Source organism: Panthera uncia, chromosome F1, assembly GCF_023721935.1.
Source record: "Panthera uncia isolate 11264 chromosome F1, Puncia_PCG_1.0, whole genome shotgun sequence".
Lineage (NCBI taxonomy): Eukaryota > Metazoa > Chordata > Mammalia > Carnivora > Felidae > Panthera > Panthera uncia.
The window spans coordinates 2107685-2129382 of NC_064813.1; the positions used below are offsets into that span (position 1 = coordinate 2107685).

Consider the following 21698-nt stretch of genomic DNA (forward strand, 5'->3'; position numbering starts at 1 on the left):
TTTTTTTACTTTTTTTAATGTTTATTTATTTTTGAGAGACAGAGACAGAGCACGAGTGGGGGAGGAGCAGAGAGGGAGACACAATCTGAAGCAGGCTCCAGGCTCCCAGCCGTCAGCACAGAGCCGGACGCGGGGCTCGAACTCACCAACCAGTGAGATCGTGACCTGAGCCGAAGTCGGATGTTTAACCGACTGAGCCACCCAGGCGCCCCTCCTCACATGTTTTAATACGCTTCCCCAACATCTCCACAATAAACCTACAAATGGCAGCACTGTTTTGTATAACCGAGACATCTGAACAACCCAAATGTCTATCAGTGGAGAAATGGCTAAATAAAATTTTATGTAGTGATGCTAAGAAGTACCGTGTAGCCATTACACAGAACGAGGCAGAGAAACCTATAGATGCTGACGTGGGAAAAGGCCCAAGCTCTACAGTGACACAGAACAAGCACACTGCGGGTAGTAGGTTTCTTTCTAGGAGTTTAACAACAAAGGCAGTGAACACACACCCCAGAACCTCTGTAGGTACGTGCGTGGAGATGGCCATATTACACACACATATTACAGGCCCGGGCCTGGAAAGGTCTCGACACGCCCGCCGGGCGGCTCACCGCCCCAGCCCCAGGGGGACCTTGGGACACGGCAACCACTCGCTCAGGAGCAAGGCCTCAGACGCCACCGCCCAACTTGTCACAGCGGCGGGAAGGACGTACGGAGCGCCGAACACCTGCTCGCTCTAACCGCGCCTGGCTCTCCCGGGGACCTTCGGGCCGAGCGCCACCGTGTGCGCCGCAGGGATGGCAGAACCCGGGCTCAGAGCGTCCCCACCTCCCCAACCCCGCCCGGTCCGCGTCTCCGTCGCGTCCCTGGTTCCGCTTCGCGGGAGCCGCCCTGTCTAGACCCCCAGGTGGCATCCTTTTGCTGTCACCAACGCGTGCACTGCGGCACCTGCAGGCGGCCTAGTCCATACCCGCGGGCGGGACACGTAACCTCCACCAGCCTCAGTTTACCAGTCTGAAACACACGGACCACGGGGACAGGCACGAGGGGATTTCAGGGGGCTTTTTAGGAGGGACCCTTTTTTTTTTTTTTTTTTTTTTTTTTTTTTTAAGTTTCTTTCTTTCTTTTGAGGAATCTCCACCCGCAAGGCGGGGCGCGAACTCACCACCCCACCGGGAGATCAGGACTCCCACGCTCCACCCACCGATCCAGCCGGGCGCCCAGGACCGAGCATTTTTAAGACGTAAAAGACACGTGGTACAAGAACCCTGGGGTTCCGGACGGCACCTCTTTGGGTTTGCGTCGTGAGTGGATGAGATCGTGGAGAGGGTGCTGGCGGGGCCCGAAGCGGAGGGCGGCCGTGCGGGGTGCGTACACTACATGACAGGACGCGCGACAAGGGCTCCGCGCAGCCGGGGTCCCCGGGGTCCCGTCCACCTCCGCTCGGGGACGCCGGCCCTCCACGCCCTCCAGCCCCGCACATCGCCCCCACGTTCGCAGGGCGCACCGGGGGCTCTTCCGCGTCTGAGCGCTTCTGCAACCGTCTCCCGACCTCTGCTTGCGGCCTCCGCTCCCCTGCTCTGCCCCCCCCCCTCCTCTGCCTTCCTCTTTCCTCCCCTCTCCTGCGGACTTCCCTCCCCAGCCCTCCCCTGCGGCCGCCCCTCCACTCCCTGGCCGCCTCCCCTGCTTTCATCTCCCCTGCTCTCTCCTCCCCTCCCCCCTCTTCCCCTCCCTCAGGCGTCCCGGAGACCTCCCCACCGAGCTAGAAGAGCCGGCCAGCCCCCGCCTCCTTCCAGGCCCCCTCGCCTCTCCCCCGCACTCCGCGGGCTGCAGCGTCCGTCCCCAGACCACGCCCCTCGGGATCCCCGCCCCTCGGGATCCCGCCGCGCCCTCCCTGACCACGCCCTCCGGCTTCCGGGGCGTCCTCGGGCCACGCCCGGGCCACGCCCCTCCCAAGCGCAGCTCCCGAGACCACGCCCCTGGAGAGTCTCGCCGCGCCCTCTCAGACCACGCCCTCCGAGACCACGCCCCCGCGCTCCCGCCGGGTCCCAGGCCACGCCCCTGATCACGCCTCTCCGAGTCCCGGCCGCTGCGCGCCCGCCTAGCGCTCCGCCCTGCAGCGCGCCCCGCGCGAGTCTCCCCCGCGACCGTGGGCCTCGACCGCCCGGAGCTGGACGCGGGCTCGCTGTCCCCGCAGCCCCTCCGGCCACAGGTTCGGGACCCCGGCCCGCGAGCTGCAGCCGCGACCCTGAGAATGCCGCGCCTCCTGCCGAGGGCGCCCGGCACGCGGCCCCTCGGAAGACAAAGCTGCTTAGTGCTCGCCGCGTCCCGAGCAGGTGGGAGAGAATGATCTCTTCGGCGGCGGAGGAGCCCCCAGCAGCCGCGTCCCCCGGCGGGGCTGCGGGCAACCCCGGGGCAGCCCCCGCCCCCAGCCTCCCCCTACCCGCCGGCTCCCTTGCGCCGGGTTCGGCTTCGTCATTCCCGGGGCCGCGGCCTCGGGCTCAGCCTCTGCTAGGAGCTGGGACAGAGGATGACCTGGCGGCCCCCAGGTCCCCGGTCGGGAGAAGGCTCGTCCTACGGGGACACGCGGGAGGGAAGGGGCTGGGACTGAGCGCTTGGCCAGGGTGTCATTCCCGACCGCCTCGACGGTGAGCAGGGCTTACACGGGTCAGGACCAGAGAGAGACACCCGGCCGCGCTCGGGCTCAGGATCAGATTTCACTTAGGAACCAGGCTTGCGGAGTTGCGGCAAAGAGGTCGGTTAGGAGGTCACCCCAAGGCCTGCGGAGCTGCCCCTGGGGAGGAGGGAATCCCAAGTCCTGGAGAAGCCAAGTCTTGGGGACAAGGAAGGTGGACGGGTATATAGGTGGCCTTCCGCAGTCCCACGGTGGAAACTCCCAAGGGCAAGGGCGCCTTAAAGGCTCAGCTCCCATTGTCTGGGGAGAGGGCGTGGGGAGGCCGGAGGAAGGGACCCCAGCACAAGCATCACCTGCAAGGCAGCCTTGCCCAGAGGTTTTAACAGGACCCTTTTGTACATCAGAGACTCCCTCCCCGCCCCCCAACCAGACAGAATCAAGCTATTTTTCCAGGGAGAGGGCACATTCAGCCAGAAGGTGCTTCCTCCCTTTTGGGGATCTCAGCCCAGGATCTCCCCAGAGCCTCCCTCCCTTCCCCTCTGCAGGGGCGGGGAGGGGGGGGGGCACCAAGGAAGTATTTCCCACTCTGGGGGAGTAAAGAACAATGGCTGAGACCCAGATTTCCAGGGACCCAGGAACCTAATGTTGAAAATGGTTGACAGGGGCGCCTGGGTGGCGCAGTCGGTTAAGCGTCCGACTTCGGCCAGGTCACGATCTCGCGGTCTGTGAGTTCGAGCCCCGCGTCAGGCTCTGGGCTGATGGCTCGGAGCCTGGAGCCTGCTTCCGATTCTGTGTCTCCCTCTCTCTCTGCCCCTCCCCCGTTCATGCTCTGTCTCTCTCTGTCCCAAAAATAAAATTAAAAAAAAAAAAAAAAAACGTTGAAAAAAAGAAAATGGTTGACAAACCCCTTTCAGGGGGAGATTTGGCCTCGTATTCGGGGTGAACAGAGATGTTCTTGAATATCTTCTCCACCACGAGCCAAGCACCGTGCTAAGCTTTCACGCTCCCCTCACAGCCACCCTCCCCGGAGATAAGCATTGTCCCCCCTGTTTCAGAGACAGGGACACTGAAGCTGCCGGCGGTGAGATGACAGGCCCCAATCACGCAGCCATTAAGGGGCAGAGTCAGAATTGTAAAGCAATCTTGACCGCCTTCAATTTTGGCAGGAGAATGACTCCAGATACGGTACCTAGGAAAGGTGTGAAATACTCGGTAGGTTTTGTGAGGCCACTAAGGACAGACACGGACCCACTCTCAGGTCCGGTGAGCGGTGGCTTCCCAGCTGGACCGATGGGGACTGTACCTGGGTGTCTCTGCCCCGGCCCGGGTCCGAACCTCCTGCTTTCCGGCTGCCCCAGCAGGCTCCGCTGGGAGCACTGGGGAGGAGGCCAAGGGGACAACTCCCCCGTGGGCCTACCGTGCGCCTTCTTGGGCCTCCAGGTCCCGGGCATGCCGCCCGCAGTCTGAAGTGTTCAGCCCGGTTCGTAGTCTGTCTGGCCTCCTCGTCACACGGCCGCATCCCCAGAGACATTAGCCCCTCGTGGACGGGGCCCCTCTCAGGAGCCCGCCCCCCAGCCGAGGCTCAGCGCCCACAGAGCAGCGCCCTCTCGGAGGTCCCTGTGTGAGAAGTTTCCACATTCTCCTAATTCCTGCAGCCCTGGGAGGCTGGCCTTTTCCAGCAGTTGCTGCCTTCATGAGGCCTCACGGTTTTCTCCTTACCTTTCAGTTACTAGCTAACGAGTTTTCTTACGTGCTTAACACTCCTGTGGTTTTTTTTTTTTTAATTTTTAATGTTTATTTATTTTTGAGACAGAGAGAGACAGAGCATGAACGGGGGAGGGGCAGAGAGAGAGGGAGACACAGAATCGGAAACAGGCTCCAGGCTCTGAGCCATCAGCCCAGAGCCCGACGCGGGGCTCGAACTCATGGACCACGAGATGGTGACCTGAGCCGAAGTCGGACGCTTAACCCACGGAGCCCCCCCCCAGGCATCCCAAGACTCCTTTAAAATAAATGTCCGTTGCGACACTTGCGGTGGCTTCTGTCTCGGGACCAGGCATGGGGTGTCCGGGGCTCTCCCGCCCCCTCCTGCCCAGGCCCGAGTTTTGTGGCCGCGGGAGGGACAGCACGACACAGTGGGCTGTGATTCAGAGCCTCCGCTGGACCCCGGAAGCCAGGAACCCTTCCACAGCCTCCGCTGGAACCCTTCAAAGTGGTGTCTCCCCACAGGCCCCGCAACTGGGTCAGTCTATCAGGCCAGTTGCTTCTGAGTGATGAGTGTGTGGTGAAACGAGTTAATTCCGGGGACATCGGCCCCTTTGCTGCTGCGCTTCGGATGTGAAGCGACTTCCTTGATCGGAAGCAGTGTCGCGTGGAAGGTTAGGACATGAGCGAGGCAGGCCCGTGCGTGGTGGTGCCGGGGGACCCCTTCCGGGCGGGAAGGGCAGTTCCGTGTCCAGGATCTGGGTAGAATCCGCGGGGGACAAATCTCTGCCCCTTCCACGAGGGGAAGGGACCGGCGTCATCAGCCTGCTGCTAGGAGGCCGGCGGGGCCCCGTGTGGTCGGTCTCTGCCGCTGGCAAAGGGACAGCAGGTGGCCCCGTCGGCACTGGGGAGGGGAGGCCACGCAGAGCCCCACACCTGCCACCACAGCCGCTCTTGGTTGCCTCGTCCCTGGGACAAGATGCTGACCGATGCCCAGAGGACGAGTTTCCTCACCCGTCAGGAGCCTCTTCGGCAGTGGATACCCTCCAGGGGGCAGTCGCGTGGGACACAGGTACCCTGACATGCCTTGTGCGTTTGGAGAGACCCGTCGGGTCCTTCCCCCCGCCTCCTTGTCACCAGTGCCCACCATAGTCCCTCCCTCCCCTCCCCCCCAGTGGACCTGTGCGGATCCACACTTCTGGCCGTCTCTCAGTCCAGACAAATGTGCCTCGGAGCGCTGTCCCCGGAGCAGGATACCCGTCACAGCCGTCCGCCAGGGCTTCCCCGGACGAGGGCTGGAGGGCTGCCGCTGTCCCCTTGCTGCCCATTCCTGCGGAACCATCCGTAAACTACACCCGAATTCTTTCCCTCTCAGCTGATTACAGGAATTTTCTTTTCTTTTCTTCTCTTCTCTTTTCTTTTCAAGTTTATTTATTTATTTTGAAGGAGAGAAAGAGAGAAACCCAGGCAGGCTCTGCACCGTCAGCACAGAGCCTGATGTGAGGCTCGAACCCACGAACTGTGAGATCATGACCTGAGCCGAGATCGAGAGTCGGATGCTCAACCGACTGAGCCTCCCCACCCCCCCCAAGGCGCCCCCAGGCCCGAGGATTATGTGATCTGCTACATCACCCGGTCCAAACAGAAGAGGACCTTGCCCCGCCCCCTGCCCTGGCCGCAGAACCTTCTCGCTTGCTCCGGTCCTCACTCGAAACTCTCGCCTCCTGTATTTCTTTACAACGACCCCCAATTTTTTACCTGCATGATCGCAACCTCACCCTTAGCAGTGGTGTCTGGGATGGACTGATTGTATTTCTCCTTGTGTGTAAGTAAAACAAATACTTGATTGAAAATAAGAAGTTTCCATCTGAACGCTCCCTGAAATACCCAGGGCCCTGCAGTCCCCCCTGGGGACACGCTCGCAGGGGTGAGGGGGGGCAGGAGGGCCACAGCTGTTTGACCGCACTTTTCAGTTCTTGTTTCTTGGAACCAGCTGAAATCTGACTCTGAGCCCTTGGCCACCAAGGTGGGCAGAAATTTGATTTCGGCTGTCAGCCGGGTGTTATGGCAGATGGGCCACCCTAGGTTCTTCTAGAACTAATGCCAGTCCCACATCGGGGGAGGGGGGGTCTAGTTACCATCCCCCTGAACCTGGATGGACCCACGGCTCTCCTGTAGTCAGCGGAAAGCCGCAGAAGTGACTCTGTGCCACAGACCGTGACGCAAAGTGCACCTTGTGAGAGCCCGAGGCACCGGGTAGGCAATCTGACGCCCCTGAAGTGACCGGGCCCCAGGAGAGCCCTCTTCTGGGACCAGGTGTAAGCAACGGAGGCTTACGGGACCCAGGTCACCCCCAGCCCGGAGCCCCAGCCATCTCGGGGTAAAAACAAGCGGCCTCACTGTGGGTTTGTTCTAAAAAAATTTTAATTTAATGTTTATTTATTTTTGAGAGAGACAGAGACAGAGCGTGAGCAGGGGAGGGACAGAGAAGGAGACAAAGAATCCGAAGCAGGCTCCAGGCTCTGAGCCATCAGCACAGAGCCCACCGCGGGGCTCAAACTCAAACTGTGGGTTTGTTTTTTTCTTTTTGAAAACTCCCGCCCCGCAGGAACCGTTCGTCTGCCTTCAAGACAAATGGTTGTTTTGTGCCACCAAGTTTGGGGGGTTTCTTACACGGCAGTAGGTGTGGGAGACCCTTCCCGGTGGCCTTCTTTAGGTGACAGTGGGGTCACTCCCTCAGGACCCATTGTCCCCTCACCCCCAGCGGAAAGCTGCCTTGTGTCCAGGCTCTGGAGGTGGACATCGAGGCTCGGGGCCAACGTTGCCCACACAGTCCCCACGTCGGCACAGTCTCGGGCTCGGGGCAGGGGCCTTTGTGACTCATTTGGAGCCGATGACAGTGGAGAGGACATTTGATGGGAACTTTTGCATTTCAGATTTTATTTTTAAGTAATCTCCACGCGCAGCGTGGGGCTCGAACTCACAACCCGGAGACCAAGAGTCACACACTCCACCCACCCGGCCAGCCAGGCGCCCCCGGTTGGGACCTTCTGAGAAAACAATGAGGATTTCTCCCTCTTTGGAGACAGATTCCACACGTGCCCCCACACACGTACACAGCCCCCCACCCCACGGCCAAAGAAGAGGCGCTGACGATTTCGCCGTGACCATGAGAGGGAGCCAGCTTTCGGAGGAAAGTTAAGAGTGTCGAAACCAGATTCGAGGCAGAAAACAGCAACAGCAACAAACCAGGCCCCAAAAGGGAGAGCTGCGCCCCTAAATCAAACCCAGCCTGAAGCTGTCTCTAAGTGACCGCAGGTGAATCCGGGGGCACATTGTCGTCTCTCAACCAAGGAAACGGGTCATGAGGAGGCATTTAAACTAAACACGTCCCATAAGAATTCCAGGACTTGGGGCTCCCGGGGTGGGGGCTCAGTTGGTTGAGCATCTGACTCTTGGTTTCAGCTCAGGTCACGATCTCACGGTTTTGTAGGTTCGAGCCCCACGTCAGGCTCCACACTGATAGTGCAGAGCCTGCTTAGGATTCTCTCTCTGCCCCTCCCTGCCCGTGCTCTCTCTCTCAAAATGAATAAATGTTAAAAAAATAAATAAAATGTTAGGGTAAAAACATTCTTTCTCCATCAGGATGCCCTTGTGTACAGAAGTGAGCCCTGCTCCGCACGAGGGACGTCGGCGTGGGAAGCAAGCTAACAGAAGCGTGAAGAATGAGAGAGGGGCAGAGAGAAGTAGCCGGGGCCCTGGTGACGTCAGAAACCTCTGGAAGCCCTCTCCTCTGCACTGCTCAGTTATTAAGTTAATACACTGCCACGATGTTTTTTTATCTAATTATTTATTTTTTAGTTGTTTTCAACGGGCTTTCTTACTCATTTTTACGTAAGCTCTGCACCCAACATGGGGCTCGAACTCATGATCCCGAAATCAGGAGTCTCATCCCCCACTCGTTGAGCCAGCCAGGTACCCCAATAGGCTTTGTTTTCATTTCTCTATCATCTATCTATCATCTATCAATCACCTATCTATCTATCTAAAGTTGGTTTCACTGCTCAGCAAAGCCCAGCGCAGGGCTTGAACTCAGGACCCTGAGATCAAGACCTGAACTGAGATGCTTCACCGTCTTACCCACCCAGGCGCCCCTAGGCTTTACATTTTTGAGTAGTTTTAGGCTCCCGGCAAAATTAAGCAAAATGTACGAAGGGTTCCCCTACAGCCCTGCCCCACACAGGCACGGCCTCGGTCGTTTGCTGTATAGTTCAGCCCACTGTCAACCCGCCCCCCCCGGACCAGAGTGGGACATTTGCTACAGTCAGTGACCCTGTGCTGACACATCGAAATCGCCCGAAGGCCGCAGTTTAGGGTTCATGCTTGGGCTATACATGCTGTGGGTCCACCATCATTATTTTTTTTTTTTTTATGTATTTTGAGAGGGGGGAGGGGCAGAGAGAGAGGGAGAGACAGGCTCCCAAGCAGAGATCAGCGCAGAGCCCAACGCGGGGCTCGAACCTCGAACTCCCGAACTCCGAGATTATGACCTGAGCCAAAGTCAGACACTTAACTGACTGAGCCACCCAGGCGCCCCTTGATAAATTCTTATTTATTGAGAGACCTCCAGTCGAGAAATAGAGAAGTAATTATTAGGTAGGAATACACGGCACATGATTATGAGGGAGTTCCACCAGATCGTATTCCCAAATTATAGTCTCTCTGCTAAATTCCAGAGCATTTATACTAGGAAGCATTGATTTTTTTTTTTTTTTAATGTCATCAGATGCGTCTTTTTTGCAAATATTTTCTCCCCATCTGGGGTTTCTCTTCTCGTTCACTTGATAGCATCTCTGTCCCAGAGCAGGTTTTAATTTTAATGAAGTCCGGCTTCTCGATTATTTCTTTCATGGGTCACGTCTTGGATGCTGCAGCTAAAAAGTCGTCACCAGGGGCGTCCGGCTGGCCGGTCGGTTAAGCGTCAGACTTCGGCTCAGGTCGTGATCCCCCAGTTCGTGGGTTCGAGCCTCATGTCGGGCTCTGTGCCGACAGCTCGGAGCCCGGAGCCTGCTTCGGATTCTGTGTCTCCCTCTCTCTCGGCCCCTCCCCCACTCACACTCTGTCTCTCGCTCTCAAAAATAAATAAATAAATAAATAAATAGAAACATTAAAAACATTTAAAAATAATAAAACATAAAATAAAAAGTCGTCCCCAGACCCAAGGTCAGCTAGACATGCTCCTAAGGGTAACTTCTGGGAATTTTAGTTCCACATTGTACATTTCGGCCTGGGATCCCGTGAGAGTTCGCTTTGGTGAAGGCTGGAAGGTGTGTGTCTCGCGTCCCCTTTTTTGCATGCGGATGTCCATCACTTGTTGGAAAGCACAACTGCATTTCGGTTTTTGAATTTGCAGACAGCCGTCCCCCGCCCCTTATCCTTGGGGCACGCGTGCCAAGACCCCCAGGGGACGCCTGAGACCGCAGCTGGTTCTGAGCCCCACCCAGACCGGTACACACACACCTCCGAGGAGGTTTAATTTCTAAACTAAGCACAGGGAGGGGTGAACAACACTAACTAATGATCAAACAGAACGATTATTACAATGTATTGTAATAACAGGGATGTGCAAACGGTTTCTCTTTCTCTCTCTCTCTTGCTTTCAGAATATCTTATTGTCCTGTGCTCCCCCCCCCCCCCATCTTGTGACGATGTGAGACGATGAGATGCCCCCGTGGTGAGGTGACCTGCGTACCTGACGGAGCACTGGGCTACCGTTGACCTTCTGAGGCTGTCAGAAGAAGGACCATGTGATCCTGACTGTGGTTGACCACACGTCGCCGGTCTTCGGGGACTTCCGGAAGTTTCCGTGAGCATGTCTGTACAGGTTTTGCGTGAATATAAATTTTCATTTCTCTAGGGTAACTACGCACGAACGGGTCCCTTTATCTTTTAGGTCAGTTTAATTATTTGTTTTTTTGTTTTTTTTTTTTCTTTCTTTTTTTAAGGTTCTATTTCGGGGGCTCCTGCATGGCTCAGGCGGTTAAGCTTCTGACTCTTGATTTCCACTCGGGTCCCGATCCCATGGTTTGTGCGATCGAGCCCCGCATCCGGCCCTGCGCTGGTGGCGTGGAGCCTGCTTGGGATTCTCTCTCTCCCTCTCTCTACCCCTCCACCACTCACGCTGTCTCTGTCTCTCTCAAAATAAATAAAATTTAAAAACTTAAAGTTTACATACTTATTCTCCAGGGAAGGACGCTTGCTCGCGGGGCCCAGGCCCCAGGCGGGGAGAAATCCCAGCAGCCCCGTGGCAGGTTCACGTGCAGGTGCGTGGCCACAGGTGCAGCTGAGGTCCCAGCCAACAAGCAGCGTGTGATCGAGCCGTCGTCTCGGTGATTCCGCCCCCAGCCTTTGAGTCCAGGCCCAAGCCGATGCCACAGAGGAGAGACCAGCTGTCCCCGGCAAACCCTGCCCAAATAGCAGATTTGTGAGCAAAATAACTTGACGCTAAGTCCTGGGGCGTTCATTCTGCAGGAACAGGCAACCACAGCAGGACCCCTCTTCTGTCCCCGCCTCTCTCCTCCGGGCCTCACAACGTGTCCCCCCCCCCCCCCGCCCCCACCGGGGCACCCAGCTAAGTCCAGAAAGGACAAGGTGGTAGCTTACTACCTTGCCAGGTGTGTCCCCAATACCCTCTCCCCTCCTCTATAGTCACGTGGCCCAGTTCAGGTTAGCCCGTGCGGCGGGACCACATTGGGCCGCATCCCTGGGAGCGAGCTACATCCGCCTGCTTCCATCCCAGACGACGGGGTGTGAGCGGATGTAACGCGTCTGCGGACATCAGGCCTGGGGCACGTGCCCGCACGCGGGCCGGGACACAGATGGGCTGACCTTACGACCCCTCCAGGGGGTGAAGGGACCACCGCACCCAGGAGACCGCGGTCCCTGAAGGACGACAGCAGCGGACCCGTCCTGAGCCGCTCTGCTCTCCCCGCGTTGGTGACCGCGATCTTGCCTGAGTCGCTGTCTCGGGGTTTCTCAGTTACCCCGGCTTAGCCTCCACCCAGGTAATACCGGAAGTGAGTGTCTCAAGCCCGGTGAGCTGACCGTCGCTGAGACGCAGGGCACAGGAGAGCCCGTCTGCTTCCTTAACACGGGACAGGAAAAACACAGGCAGGAAACATAGCGGGACACTCCCCTGCTGTGAGGAGCCCCGCGTAGCAGGTGCCACCGAGGGGGCCGCGGGAAATCGGAAGGCGGAGAGAGAGCCTTCAGAAGGAGCCGTGAGCAAGGGTCCTGCGGAGACAGAGGCCGAAATCGAAGGCCGGAACCGGAGAGACGGAAGTGGGACCAAGGGCAGCCCAGATAAAGGAAGGAGAGGCACAGGGCTGACGCGGGAGGGCGCCCGATCCTTCGGGGGAGACGCGGAGGCCACGGTACGCGGTTCAAAGGGCTCGGTAAACACCGAGGGGCCGGTGCCGTGGGGCTTAAACCCAACGTGGCCAATCCTAAACGATTCTTTCCTGTTTCTATTAGGGAACTGTCTGCAAACAAATCTCTACTTGATGAGCAGCTTAAGCATAATTACACCTCGTGTGTTACGTGCATATTTCACTGCTTTATTAAATCCTTCAAACAACATAGTTCTGGGAGGTGTAATTAACCTCTTGAGAACATTACCTCGCAACAGAATGAATGAGCCATACGCTTCGGTTAGTCTTTCAAAAGACCCCTCAGTCTGTGTGGTCTGCAGTGGCACTGAGTGGGGCCGTGTGGAGGACCCCATTCCCCACGCCCGAGTGATTGGGCCAGAGAGGGACATGTGGCCCAGGCAGGGCCAATCAGAGTCCTTCCCTACGATCCACCCACAAAGGCAGGGAGGGAAGTTTGCAGGGGACCTAATCGCAGGACTCTAAAGAGGGGCTGCCCTACGGGGGAAGAGAGCCTGCTGTCAAAGCCGAGCAGAGAGGACAGATGGACAGAGACCCAACGGTGCCGGGTCCCCGGAGCCCCTCCCCCACCTGTTCCCAGGCTCCTGCCCGACTCTCGGGCTAGTGCATTCCTCCCAAGTTGCATTTCTGTCACTTGCCACCAAGAATCCCGGCTCAGCGTGACCCTTACTGCGACATCTCAACAAACTTCCAAACCCTTGACTGCAAAACATACCAACATTTCACGAGCCGCGTCCCCCAGGGGGACAAGCTGCCAAATAGCTATGACAAGGCCCTGACCGTAAGATGCATCCCGGTTTCAGAAACAGAAGAATAAGGGGGAAAAAAGGACTCCCTAGAACGGATAAAATATGGCAGCCGTGTGCCCGTGGATGTGTCACCGAGTCTCTGTCATCGTCAGTGTCCTCATCCACAAAGCAAGGACGATCATACCCACGACACAGGATCGGGAGGGTTAGAAATACAACACAGTGGAACTGTCTACACACAGACGTTCTTAGCAGCGTTACTCAAGAGTCAAAAACTGGAAACACCCTCGACTGGTTGGATGGGTAGGCGGAGCGGGGGCCAGCCGGGCTCCCCAGCGAGAAGCGGGAACGACACCATGCTGTGCCACGATGTGCCTTGGAAACATTCTGCACCGGAAAGAAGCCAGACGTTGAGAGACAGCACATCGTAGAATTGATTTATGTGAAATGTCCGGAAAAGACAAATCTATAGAGACAGAAAATAGATGAGTGCTTGTCTGGGGCAGGAAGAAAGCAGGAGCGACAGAGAAGGGGCGGGAGGGATCTTATCTGCACCGCGGACGCGTTCTACAAACCCACCCACCGTGATGGGCGCGCGGCCGGGCGAGCTACTAAAAATTGGTTGGGGTGTATCCTCGAAATGAGTGAATCAGACAACATGGAAAATACGACTCGATAAAGTGATTACTATTATTATTTTTATTTTGAGAAAGAGAGAGAGAGAGAGAGAGGCTGAGCAGGGGAGGGGCAGAGACAGAGGGAGACAGAGAGAATCCCAGGCAGGCTCCGCGTCGATAGCCCAGAGCCTGATGTGAGGCTCGAACCCACAAACCGTGAGATCACGACCTGAACTGCAGTCAGGAGTTGGCCGTGCAACCGACCGACCCACCCAGGCGCCCCGATAAAGTTATAATTAAAGAAATAGATGTCGGGGTGCCTGGGGGGAGGGCTTAGTCAGTTAAGTGTCCGGCTCTTGGTTTCAGCTCAGGGCACGATCTCACGGTTCGCGAGTTCTAGCCCCACATGGGGCTCTGTGCTAATGGCGTAGAGCCTGCTTGGGATCCTGTCTCTCCCTCTCTCGGCCCCTCCCCTGCTCGCTCTCTCGCTCTGTCTCCCTCTCAAAATAAATAAATAAAAGATTTAAAAAAAAAAGTCAGGGGCGCCTGGGTGGCGCAGTCGGTTAAGCGTCCGACTTCAGCCAGGTCACGATCTCGCGGTCCGTGAGTTCGAGCCCCGCGTCAGGCTCTGGGCTGATGGCTCGGAGCCTGGAGCCTGTTTCCGATTCTGTGTCTCCCTCTCTCTCTGCCCCTCCCCCATTCATGCTCTGTCTCTCTCTGTCCCAAAAATAAATAAAAAATGTTGGAAAAAAAAAATGTCAAGTGTCTAGAACAGACACGATGGGTGCTCAAGAAATGGCGACCCCCCTCTGATCCTGGGGTCCAGGTTCCTGCCTCCACAAAGCCCTGCCTTCCTGGGCAGCTGGGTGGGAGGTGCGCTGTTCTTTGACGTGCTACAGGGGCTCCCTGGGGGGCACCCAGAGGAAGCACTGCTTCTCGAAACTGCTGTGGTCAGAGACCGCAGCAAGGCCCCGTCTCCAGAGAGCCGACTGGGGAACCTCCCTCCACCCTCTGCCACCCCCACACACAGACCGAGAGGCTGGTGACCTACGGTGTCTCAGATCCCTCCTGGACTCAGTAAAACTCACAGGAACACCAAGAAACGAGGCTCATTTCACGTCCTGGAAAACGAGTCGCGTCCCCGAGACTCTGCAACCCAGGTGAACCTTAGGCTTGTCTGCCTCCTGGGGGGGGGGGGGGGCGAGGACAAGCCTCGGGACCTGTCCGCCCGTCGGTTTAGTGACCCTCAGCGTGTCCAGATGCTCGGACACCTCCAGGAACTTGTGACACTGTCCCAGAGAGACTCTTCTCGGAAGGCCGTCCAGCACAAGGCGGGACTCGGCTCCAGGAGAGGCCCTGGCCTCCCTTCCCTCCCCCTGCCTGGCCACTGGACAGAAATGCGGGCTTCGGGCTCAGGGAGCCCGCCAGGAACCACAGCGCTCTCTCTCTGCTGCAGACACCCAGCACGGGTCACCTTGCGGTGGACGACATTCTGGGACACCATGAGTGGCCACACCGCGCTGGCGGCTTCCTTCCCGGGGCTCCTTTCCGGCACCTGCTGGGGCCGATGGGGAACTGAGCCCCCTTGGTCCTTCCTGCCTTCTTCCTTCCCGGAACCGAGAGGCAAGGGTCAGAGCGCCAGCAGCCATTTTGTGTCACGAGGCAGCCTCAAGAATGGTGGAGAATTCAATGGTGAAACCCCGGTTCCTGTAACCGTGGGGCTGCCATCCCATCCTGGAGTCCCTGCCTCCCGACTTTTTACGCAAAGTCATAGACACTTGTAACTCCGTTCAAACTGACGTCGTGTCACACGAGCCGCGTCTTCCTGAAACACAGACTGCCCGTCAGATAAACTTTTCATTCACTGACTTCCACACGCAGGACGATCCTGGGTGCTAATCAACGGTCCCCTAAAACGTTCTGTGCGAATCATCTCTCTGCAGATTCAGTCGCTGTTCCCCGTGGACTCACTTTATGAGTCTCAGGGAGGCCTTTGGGAGTCGGTATTCCATTGGCAGTGATGCCCTGCCCGTGTTGGCACAAGGCTTACAAATGCGTCACTCCCCGCTCGGGTGGGCAATGACTAAACAGCACTCGAGAGTCCTGCAGCGCCACTCGAAAGAGAAGAATCTTTCTGCCAGATCGGTGTAATTCTCACCCCTAACGTGTGTGCGACCTTGCAGTCAATAGAGCAGCCCACGGCTGAGGGGAGGTGACCCCGGGTCCACCCTGGAGGGTGGGGCCGGCGTTTTGGGTAGATGTGGCCTCAGAGGCAGGCCCCCGGCCCAGGCCAGGGGACCTAGGACGAGCAGGCTCACCCGAAGGCCCTCCCGGTCCTCCGGTAACTGCCCACCCTTGAAGCGGGTGCGTTGCAAGCCGGGAGGGTAGAGGCACAGCCCCTGAGCAGGTGCATCCGGGGCCCCTGAGCTGGCTGAAAGGAGCCCCTGGGGAGAAATTCCCAGAGAGCGCATCCTCCCTGGGACATTCACGGCCTCGGGTGTTATTAACAAGCATTTTAAAGGGGTCCGAGGTCAGATCCATTTAGGAAAAGTGCCCACACGGATCTCTCCAAGCCTTGCCCTCGCCCCAGTCCCACTGTTCCAGGACCCTGGGGGTGGGCGAGCGCAGGGCACCCTCAGGGGGACTCTGCCCACCACGCAGGCCGGTGCTAGGTTAAGGCGCCGCTTCTTCCCAAGTCCCAGCTTCCTTTCGTTACAGACCACTGGGCACCGGGCACCGCGCTGGGCTCTGCTCAGCGCCCGGGGACCCAGGGTCGTAGGACGGCGGGTGGCCAGTGAGGCGCGAGGCAGGGGCTCCAGGCTCGGCGAGGGCGGCGCCCGTTGGGGTGCACAGATCCTCACCTGGAGGACTGCCAGCCGCACGCCTCCCCAGCACGCTCCCCGAAGGCAAGGCGGATGGGAAGGACCAAGTTCCTTGCGTCCAGTGGGGCGCCAGGCCCCGCCCACAGCCCGAGAAGAGGAAGTAACTCTGGGGGCGGGGAGGGGCCCCGCTCTGCCCGAATGGGGGAGGGGAGAGGGGAGGAAGGGAGAGGGAGGAGGGGAAGGGAGGGGAGGGGGAAGGGTAGGAAGGAGGAGGAAAGGAGAGGGGAGGAGGGAAGGAGAGGGGGACGAAGGAGGAAGGGAGGGGAGGGGGAAGAAGGAGGAGGAAAGGAGGGGGAGGGGAGGAGGAAGGGAGAGAGAGGGGAGAGGAGAAAGGGGGAGGGAGGGGCGCCCTGGGGTGCACAGGAAGCAAAGGAGAAATGCCACTTCCTTCTCCCCTGGCTACTTCCCTGTTTTGTAGTCAAAGAGATGAGCTCTCCTCGCCCAGCTCAGGCCCTGGAGACCGCTCTTGAGCTGAGTTGTGAGTTCGAGCCCCACGCTGGATGTAGAGATGACTCAAATCTCAGAGGAGAAACAAAGGCGAGCAGGATTGGGAGGGGGGGCACACCCACCTAGGGGCAAATCAGGTGGCTTCCGGCAGCACTGGAACAGCACTACCCAGCGGCCTGGCCACCCATCCGGACACCCACCCATCCGGCCACCTGCCCGGCCACCGCCAGGCCCCAGCTCGCTGCCTCGCCCTAGGTCCTGTGGACGCTTCACGCCCCGCAGGAGGCCTCTGCTCTCTGTCCCCTCAAGGACGTGACTCCAGCCGCTGTCCCCTCTCCACCCGTCACCTGGGGCGGCAGGGACAGTGCCACCATTTCTCCCGCTTCTCGGGCCACGGGAGCGCTTTCCAGCTCACCTCCCTCCCAGCTACCCGCTCCTCTCCCTTTACAGCGAAACTCCGCGGTGTGCCTCCCCCTTCCTCCTGGACCCACCCTGGGCTCCCCTCCTTGCCCCTCCAGCAAGGCTCTTGCCACCTCAGCAGTGACCTCGTGGCCGCTGGACCACGTGCTCAGTCCTCATCGTCGACCTTGCGACAAGGGACAGGATGCTCACTCCTGTCCTCCTGGCGACACCCTCTCAGGGGGTTGTGGGACACCACACCTGCCCGCCTTCCCACCCGGCTCCCTGCTCCTGCAGGCTTTCTACCCCTCCCTCCCTCTGACTGGCTGTGTTATGGGGGGTCCGTGACTCAGTCAGTCCGTGGACCCCTTCTCTCTCCAAGTCCCTCCCTAGATGGACCCTGTCCAACGCAAGCCTAATATGAACCGCATGTGTCCTTTAGCATTTTCTAGGGGCGCCTGGGTGGTCGGTTAAGCGTCTGACTCCTGACTTCAGCTCATGTCATGATGGCGGGTCACGGGATGGAGCCCCGAGCAGGGCTCCGAGAAGCCTGCTTAAGATTCTCTCTCTCCCTCTCCTCTTCCCCACCTGTGCCCCCCCCCCCCCTCAGAATATAAAATAAAATCAATTTTCTAGGAACCAGGTTGGAAACGTAAAAAGGAAACAGCGAGATTGATTTTAAGACTACATTAACCCTAGGGGCACCTGGTATTCGATGTAAAAATTATTGAGATACTTTACTTTCTTGTACTAAACCTTCGAAATCCAGTTTGCATTAAACACCGGCAGCGTCTCTCAATGTGGACACTAAATTTTCACTGGAGTTTTTAAATTTATTTTTGGTAATCTCGACACCCAAGGCGGGGGCTCAAACTCACCACCCCGAGGTCAGGAGTCCCATGCTCTTGCAACTGAGCCAGCCAGGCGCCCCTCATTGGAAACTCTTTTTTTTTTTTTTTTTTAATGTGTATTTATTTTTGAGAGACAGAGAACGCGTGCGGGAGGGGCGGAGAGAGGGAGACACGGAATCCAGGCTCCAGGCTCCGAGCTGTCAGCACAGAACCCGACGTGGGGCTCGAACCCCTGAACCGTGAGACGGTGACCTGAGCCGAAGTCGGAGGCCTAACGGACTGGGCCCCCAGGCGTCCCTCCACTAATTTCGAGTGCTCAGTAGCCACACGGGGCTGGTGGCTCCCGCAGGCCACAGCGCGGAGCTAGATAATCGCAGCAAACTGTGGCTGTCAACGCCAGGAGGGCTGTGTGGTGACCTCCCGTATTTATGTCCCGCCCGCGCATCTCCGCACCGCAGACCCGTCGGACCGGTGTCTGCTCAACCCTGCGCCTGGATGTCTAACGGGTGCCTCGGCCCGGCCGGTTCAAACCGGGCTCCCACAACTAGCAAGGCGTTTTCCCCGACCCAGTTAATGACAACGACTCTCTTCCGGTGGCTGAGGCCCAAACCGTAGTGCTCCTGGACTCCCTTCCCTCTCTCCTACCTCCTATCTGGCGCGGCCATAAGCCCTTCGAAAGACTTCCAGAATCCCACCGGCCACTTCTCCTGTCCCTGTCACCCTCCTTGGCCCACGCCCGGTCGGCTCTCCTGGGATTGGGGTTTGTTCTGAGGACCTTCCGTCTGGGCTGGCAGCTCCGGGCGCGGCTCCTGCCGTCTGTTCCCCACTCAGAACGCTGCCTGGAAAAGAAGTCACACTTGTGCCCCCCTCCGCTCAGAAGCCTGCAGGGCTCCCAACTCCCCCAGGAGAGACTCAGCGGTGGCCCGCGAGGCCATCCAGCGCGTGACCCTGCCCTGGTGCCCCTCCACCCCCAGCTCCTGCTGCTCCCGCCACGCTGCTCCCCCCCCCCCCCCCCCCCCCCCCCCCACCCCGCGGTTCTGGAGCGCGGCGGGCCACCACGTGTCTCTCCCGGCATGACTGCCTCCTTCAGGCCTGTCCTCAAACTCCACCGTCGCCTTCCCAGTCACCTACCTGAAAGCCACCTCTCCTGTGAGCACATTTCCTATCCCCCCCCTTCCCTGCTGCTTTTCCCCTAGCCCTCGTCGCCAACATGTGGCGCCTTCCACTGAGGCTAGTCTGTCTCTGCCATCACAACCTCCGCTCGATCCCCACTGCCCGGAACGGTGCCCTGGAACCCCCGAGGCCCCGCATACACATTTTGAACGAACGGATGAAGGAGTCGCAGGCGGGGACAGCCCAGGCGCAAACCCGGGGACGGCTGCTACCTTCCGAGGCCTGGAGGCGGGGAGGCCTCGCGCGCCGGAACTGCCCTCTGCGGGAGGGCGGCGGGGCTGCGGGGAAGGCGGGGGCGGCGACCGCCTCCGGGCCCAGGGGGTCCGGGCGGATCCGGAAACTCGGAAGCAGCAGAGCGCGGCTTTCCACGCCAGGTGGGGGGGGTGGTGTCGAGGACCCTGAACGACGCACGGCCCCTCGGGCGGGCCGGGCTTTGTCCCGGGAGGAGGAGCCGCGGACCCCGGGCCCCGGTGGGCCCAGGGCCCAGGTGGCCCTCCCCCCCCCCCCCCCGCTCCGTCCTCCGTCCCGCCCGCGGGGCCGCAAAAGAGGCGCGTGGAGGCCGCGGAGGCGCGCGCGAGGGCGCGGGGGCGCGCAGGGCCGCCGCGCGGAGAAGGCGGGCGCTCGGCCGGGAAGGGCGCCGGCGCGGGGAGGCCTCGGAGGCGGGGGGAGGCGAGGGCGGGGGAGGGCGCGGGGGCGCGCAGGGCGCGGGGCCGTGCGCGGAGGGCGGGCGCGCCCCCGCGGGGCGCACAAAGAGGCGCCCCTTCCCGGGCACCTGCGAGCCGCGCGGGGCTTCCCTGCTCGCGACCGCCGACCCCCCACCCCCACCCCGCGGCCGGTATTTATTTGCGCTGGCGGAGGGGGGCGGGGCCTCCGTCTGGGACGCGAAAATCTTTCCAGGAAGTTTGCTCCTATTAATACTCGAGTTCCTGGCAGCTGCTCTCCGCGCGGGAGGCGGGGCGCAGTCCTGGCGCCTCCCGGGACCGTACCCGTCGGTGCGGGTTCTCGGGAGCGGGGCGGGGTGGCCGGGCCGCCAGCTTTGGGCGATTAGCGGGCGGGGTGGTGGGGGGGGGGCGGTGGTGGGACCCCTTCCCGGGCGGGGGCGACCTGGAGGCCCCGAGGTCCGGACGCCCGCCGCGACCTTGGTGCAGCCACGGGGCGGGAGGACGCTGCGGCAGCCGCTTGACCTTTGAAACTTGCGTGCTTCTCGCCGCCACCTTGCAAGCTCAGCGTCAGCTCCAGTCTGCAGAGGGGGACAATGGAGCTCAGAGAAGTTCGGCACGCTGTCTGAGGTCACGGCGCCGCCGCCCAAGCGAGGGCCCGGGTTTCGGACACGTGTCTCGCAGGACGCGGTCCCTTGGAAGCAGGCGTAACAGGATTGATCCTGTCGTAGCGGCCAACGGAATCGGCCCCCAAAGGGGCACCGCGGGAAGCTGCCGGCCCGCACGCGGCACCTGGGAGCCTGCCGGGTGTCGTCGATCCCCTTCGGGCGCCGCAGAGAGGCCTGCGCGGCGCCCATCACCACCCCCCCCCCCCCCCCCGCCCCGGCGCATCAATCACTTCGCCAAAGAAAATTTGTTCTTAACATCCCTCAGGTGCATGTGTAGATGAGATCGGAAGCGGTTGACAGCCGCCTCTGGAGTCGTAGGCTCCTGACAAATGCTAAGGGACACGCACAGCCACATGGCACTGTCTCTTCCCCAGGATTTTCTTTCTTTCTTTTTTAAACGTTTATTCACCTTTGAGAGACAGAGCGTCAGCAGGGGAGGGGCGGAGAGAGGGAGACACAGGATCCGAAGCAGGCTCCAGGCTCTGAGCTGTCAGCCCAGACCCCACGCGGGGCTCGAACCCATGAGACCATGACCTGAGCCAAAGTCGGAGCCTTAACCGACTGAGCTCCCCAGGCGTCCCTCTCTTCCCCAGTATTGCGAAGGCAGCCGTGGACACAAGGGCAACCTTTCCGCTCCGGGGTATCGGCCCCCACCTGCTCAGGGACTCTGTCCAGCTCGGCGTGGAGGTGGGTCACCACTCCAGGGCCACACTTGGAAACTTGGGCCAAAGGAAGTTTGGCTCGCGAACCTTCTTACTCTCGTCGCCAGGGTCCCCTCCCCCTCCCCGCCTCCTCCGCCACCCGTGTGTCTCCCAGGTGGCCAGAGGAGGATGGAACACATCCGGGCATTTTCAGGTGGGACCTGCCATCTAGAAAGTCCTCCCGACGCGCCCTCGCAGGAACAATACTTAAAGGAAAGCCCCCTGATGGAGCACGGAGAGCTAGCTGTCGCATCTGTCTCCCTGGGACACCGGGCTTGGTGATCAGTGGGGGGAATCTCAGCCCTCTGCTGGCTGCAGTCAGCTGAGGAGGCTTTCTGGAAGCGTAAGTCCTCAAGCATGGCTGCCTCCGGGAGCTTCCCCCGCTGCCCTGAGCTGGACCCAAACGGCCCTGCTTCTGTTTGCATTCATGCTACCAGAGCGGTCCGTGGGGGTGGGGGGAGGGGGGGTCCGCGACACAAATGCCCACTCCCCACTTGGGTGGCCCAGGCCCACCAGCTGCCTTCACTTCTGGTAGCATCAGCTATTTTAATGCAGAGTTAGGCACACAATCCTTGCTAAAAATAAATACAAAGGAAAACCCCAAAGTAGCTGAGCCTATTTCAATACCTTTTATTTTTCTTGTCCCTGGTTCTTTTGTCTTCTCCTTGTAAGTCTGGAGCTGCCTGTCGCACAGGGCCCACCCTGAGCGGCGCGGGGCTCCCGCCCTTGTCCTGTGGCCGCACAGCCCAGACGTGACCACGG

General features: G+C 59.6%; 1 protein-coding gene across 1 annotated transcript; it reads right to left on the minus strand.

The window, feature by feature from the left end:
• Positions 1-17828: 17828 nt before the first annotated feature.
• Positions 17829-20424, minus strand: LOC125926018 (basic proline-rich protein-like). Its single transcript, XM_049635314.1, has 4 exons — positions 20360-20424; positions 20093-20148; positions 19121-19756; positions 17829-18574 (listed from the first exon to the last, which is right to left on the minus strand). Exons 1-4 carry the CDS (start codon positions 20422-20424, stop codon positions 18384-18386), a joined length of 948 nt encoding a protein of 315 aa, XP_049491271.1. The 3' UTR covers positions 17829-18383.
• Between the last annotated feature and the right edge of the window lie 1274 nt (positions 20425-21698).